The sequence below is a fragment of the Mirounga leonina genome, unplaced genomic scaffold, assembly GCF_011800145.1.
Source record: "Mirounga leonina isolate KUSES-001 unplaced genomic scaffold, KU_Mleo_1.0 Mir_175, whole genome shotgun sequence".
Lineage (NCBI taxonomy): Eukaryota > Metazoa > Chordata > Mammalia > Carnivora > Phocidae > Mirounga > Mirounga leonina.
This window is the reverse complement of record NW_023270453.1, coordinates 23406225-23410933: the sequence shown is the minus strand read 5'-3', so window position 1 is coordinate 23410933 and position 4709 is coordinate 23406225. Positions and strand designations below refer to the sequence as shown.

At 60.9% G+C, this 4709-nt stretch overlaps 2 protein-coding genes across 2 annotated transcripts in view; both read left to right on the top strand.

Moving 5' to 3' along the window:
- Positions 1-1208, top strand: part of LOC118021988 (serine protease 33-like) — a 4272-nt gene extending 3064 nt beyond the window's left edge. Inside the window, exon 5 of the mRNA XM_035022469.1 lies at positions 939-1208. Within this exon, the coding sequence (XP_034878360.1) occupies positions 939-1208 (270 nt within the window). The remainder of the gene's footprint in view (positions 1-938) is intronic.
- Positions 1209-2999: 1791 nt separating this feature from the next.
- The window catches only part of ZG16B (zymogen granule protein 16B), a 16675-nt gene continuing 14965 nt past the window's right edge, over positions 3000-4709 (top strand). The window contains exon 1 of the mRNA XM_035022468.1: positions 3000-3145. Coding sequence (XP_034878359.1) covers positions 3000-3145 — 146 coding nt within the window. The remainder of the gene's footprint in view (positions 3146-4709) is intronic.

Below are 4709 nucleotides of genomic sequence, written 5' to 3'. Positions count from 1 at the left end.
GGGGGGGGGGGGGGGGGGGGGGGGGGGGGGGGGGGATCTCCCACTCCCCAGCACCCCCGCCCCCCGCCCGGGTGGAGGAGGGCAACGTTGCTTTAAATACCAGAGTCAAGGGCGCCTGGGTGGCTCAGTTGGTTAAACGACTGCCTTTGGCTCAGGTCATGATCCTGGGGTCCTGGGATCGAGTCCCGCATCGGGCTCCCTGCTCAGCGGGGAGTCTGCTTCTCCCTCTGACCCTCCCCCCCTCATGCTCTCTCTATGTCATTCTCTCTCAAATAAATAAATAAAATCTTTAAAAAAAATAAATAAATACCAGAGTCAATTCAAATAGAAAAGCATGTTCTCACACCCTGCCTCCCTTTAAATGTATCATATCAATATTATCAGAATGTGAAAAACTTCAAAAGTGCTTAAGCAAACTGTGACCATATCCCCATCCCTAAAGCTTTTCTTTGGGGGCCAGAAATGTCTTTTTTTTCTTTCCCAAAAAGAACCTCAGGGCCTCTGAGCAGATTGTCCTGAGGAGCTGGTCACTTCTGGGCTGAGTTGGTGTCGTCTTTCCTTGCCTGCTTTTATAAGCAAAAGACGCTTTATCTCACGCGCCCTCTTAGTATTGTTTTATCACAGACTTTTTCATCCAAAACGAAGCCAACAGCAGCATTATTAGCAACACAGAAATGCCCCCCTGAGCCCTTACTCTGACATGCACGGTCGTATTTAGAGAACATAGCATTCCCCTGGCACTGCTTCTCCCATCTGCCAGAGATTTTGCCCCAAATTCCCAGACCTCTGTTGCCTTCCAGAAACATCCAACCCACCAATCCTCCATCCACTAGACCTAGCTGGCAGTGTTGAAGGGAGGTTGGTGGGCCTGGGGAGACCCCTGGGAACTTCCTTTCCCTCGTGGGCCCTACGCTTCCAGACTCCTCCTTTCTCCCTAGGGTGACTCCGGGGGCCCCCTGGTCTGCAACCTTGATGGAGTCTGGACCCAGGCAGGCATCGTGAGCTGGGGGTCTGACTGCGGCCTCCCCAAAAGGCCGGGAGTCTACATCAACGTCAGCATGTACACCACGTGGGTTGCCAGCACCATCCAGAGCTCAGACCTAGACATGGAAAACTCCTCTCCACGCCTTGCTGGGCTCTTCGTCCCCACCGTGCTGTTGGTTCTGGGGCTGCTGGGGGACACGCTTGCGTCCCTGGGGCTTGCCTAACTGGGCAGACAGCCCTGCAGACTCGGCCTCTGCAATGTAAACGGAGGCCTTTTCTCTGCTGTCTGCCAGCGTCTGGCAGGAGACCCCTCCCCAAACCCCCCTGGATGGCTGCCTTCCACCACCCTCCCCAGCCTCCACCCTCCGGGACCTTCTCTGGCCCCTCCCCTCCCCCCATCTCCCCCACTTCAGACCCCACGGCCCTCAGCCCAGCCCCGCCTTTCTCGTGTCCCCCATAGGCCTTAAGCTGCCCTCACCTTCCCTGTCAACCTGGGAACCCCTGGGGACAGAGCCTGGTTGTCCTGCTCCTCACCCACCATCCAAGTCTGAGTTCCAGGGTGCACGCACGTTCGGGGATTCCTCTGGGGCTTTGGGGGACTCTTGGAACTGGGGTTTCCAGCCCCCGGTGCTGTGCTGGTGCCTTTGCAGTCCTGTCTTATCTGAGAGGCAATAAACACAAGCTGGCCAGCGGAAGGACATTCCTCCCTGTGCCTCCGGGCCCCAGAGAGGGTCCAGGACGACATCTCCCATTTGCCGGAGCTTTTCCCCCAGGGTACCCCTGGATGCTCACAGCAGCTCTGAGAGGCGCACGGTACTATTATTTCCGGTTTTTCAGACAGGGAAACTGAGGCCGAGGGCATCAAGCTCCAGGGCTTGTGAGCCCACTCGCTCTGGCAGCCCTGTCCCTAGGCTCAGTGGGTGGCAGAGCAACACATCTTGGGGTCAGGGCAGGGCTGGGGGCGAATCCATCCACCCCAGGCACGAGCCTTGAAGGCTCAGAGTCAGGCTGAACTTGCTGTCCCCCTCGCTCCCTCTTTCCCAAGGTTGCCTCTCCAGGGGAGCCTGGGACCCAATGGAAATATGTGGCAGTGGGAGCGGGAGGACCGGGCACAGGGCTGGGACCTCGGGCAGGGGCGGGGCAGGCGGGTTGTTTACATCCTGGGCAGGAGATGGGAGGACAGGAAGGCAGGCTGAGCCTGTTCTGGTGGGAGCCTCAACCTCCGTCCTGGGACAGCGCCCACCCCGGCCCATGCCTGGTTCTCCCGCCCACAGGTGAGCCGAGTGGTCCCACCCTTCAGTGCCCCCCCTTACCCCCACCCCTTACCCCCCCCCCCCCGGGCAGCATGCGGAGAACCCTTCACCCTCGGCAGCCCCCACCCACCCCTCCAGCGCTTTCTGCACAGCGTCCCCTGTCCCTGCTGCCGAGCCCATTGGAACCCCGCACCCCTCTCCGGAGCCCTCTCTGGATGCACAGGGCCTGCGTGTCCCTGTCAGGGCTGTCTCCTGATGGCCAGAGAGCCAGCCCTGGGCCTCTCCAGGACGGGGAGCAGCTGTGCACGTAGGATGGGAGGCTGTGGCGAAGGACGGCCCGAGCCCCGAGCCCCGGGTGTTAGAGCAGGCCCCCTGCAGTGCCTGCCCGGGGGCGGCAGGGAGAGGAGCCTGAGCCGGATCATCTGGCACCCACAGCTACGGGCTGATCATCAGGGTCATGGCCGTCACCACGGCCCCGAGGCCCCAGACGCTGCCCGTATCCAACACGTGCCAGCCGGGCACACCAGGGAGGAGTGCGAGCCCCTCATGCAGGTGCAACCACGGCTGCTGCTCGTCTTCTCCAGGTGCTTCCCCTATGGGCACCTCCGGGGGTGGCAGCGAGCGTGGCAGCATGCATGGGGGAGGGAGAGGAGGACGTGCCTTCCCTTCGCCTACCCGGAGGGGTCTCCGGGACCTCCCTGAGTCTTACACACCCTGCCTCGTGATCCCCAAGGAGTACGGAGGGGACACCTGATGAAGCGCATGGTCAGGGCCACTCCTGGGCCACTGACGTCCCCACTGTTGCTCCTCCACGCCACTGCTCCCGGGCCAGGAGACCTGGAGGCCCTCTCGGGCAGCAACAACAGGGACCTGGAGAACCAGAGCCGCTCCGGGGAGACGCTCCGCCAGTCCGCATCCCTCCTTTTCTACCTCTTCTCCTTCTACCCCTCCCTTCCTTGGCTCTCCGTCAATCCTTCAGTTCCACATACACCAAGCCTGTCACACACAGGCCCTGGAGGCCGACAGCCAGAAGCACATGTGACCAAACGTCATTTTGCATATTGCTAACTTCTAGGAAGAAAATACAGGGGGAGCAGTGAGATGGACAGTCAGGGGGGCGGGAGGGGGGCGTGGAGCTCGCTGCAGATGGGAAGGGAGCAGAGAAAGCTTGGCTGAGGGGTGACGTTAACACCAAGATCTGAAGGCCACCAAGAAGCCTGCCATGTGACCATCCGGGAGAGGAGTCTGCAGGGACAGGCCACCCCAGGCTGGAGCAAGCTTGGAGTTCACTAGGAAAAGACAGCTGGGGAGGGGGCAGGATTTTGGGGGAGGTGGTCAGAGGGGCTGTTGAGGGCTGGGGGGAGCCTGGACCTGCGGCTGGAGCGATCCTCTGGGCTCTCCGTGCAGCACCAGCAGGCCGTCGGGGGCACCCAACTTGGGCAATGTGCCACGCTGGGCCCCAGCCACAGGGAGCTCACAGGAGACTGGCCAGTTACAAGTGCTGTGGTACCAAGGGCCACAGAGGCGGAGCGTGTTAGCGAAAATCTTGCTCCCTTGCCGTGCCCGGGGACCCAGGCCCTACCCAGCCATGTCCTCCCACAGGGACCTGTTCTGTCCCTGAGTCCACCCGGCTGAGCCCGTGCCCGCCGCCCCTCACTCTGCAGGTGACTTGATGGGGGGCACACCAGCATGCAAAGTCAACGGGGTGAGGTGACAGCCCAGCTTCAATCCCTGGGGAAATTTCCGTGGTCACCCAGCACCCAGAATCTCTCACTAGCGGCGCCCTTGATGTGCCTGGCCAAGGGCACCACAGGGAGCTCTCCTCCTGGTCCTCCAGGGAGGGGTGCTGACTCTGCCTGCTCCCGTCTCCAGCACCTGACCCCTTGGTCACTCGCCACCAGGCCCAGCTGAACTTGGGCTAGGCCCAAGACCAGGGCTCCCACAGAGTGGACACCTAGGGACACCCCTGCCTATCCAGACTGGCCCCCTCCCCTGCTGGAGGGGCCCCAGAAGCCAATGCTGGCAAACTCATGACTTTCTGAATCCCACCACATCCCTGGCAGTGCTCAGGACACAGACAGGGGCACCAACAAGGCACAGTCCTTCCAGAAGCCCCATTGAGAGCGTCACTGGTCACAGGGACTCTGGGATGGATAACCTCGTGTTGTCTCTCTCATTTAGGCCATTTTTCCCCCCAAGGACCCCAGGCAAGAAAGAAAGTTTGCAAAAGGCAGTTTCAACCTCCAAAATTTAAATTGGAGGAGGATGAGGAGGGCTGGGGCTTGCCACCAGGGGACAGCCTGGGTTGGCAGCGACTAGCCTGGCTGTGGACTCAGGGAGGGACGAGACCCGAGACCACCATTTCCCCAAGAAAAGAAGAAAGGGATCTTTTTTTCTTGGCTCAGACCCATCCTGCCAGGCCCCTGACGGGCGCTCAGGGAGGCCGTGTTAACATGTCCTCACAGGAGTCCT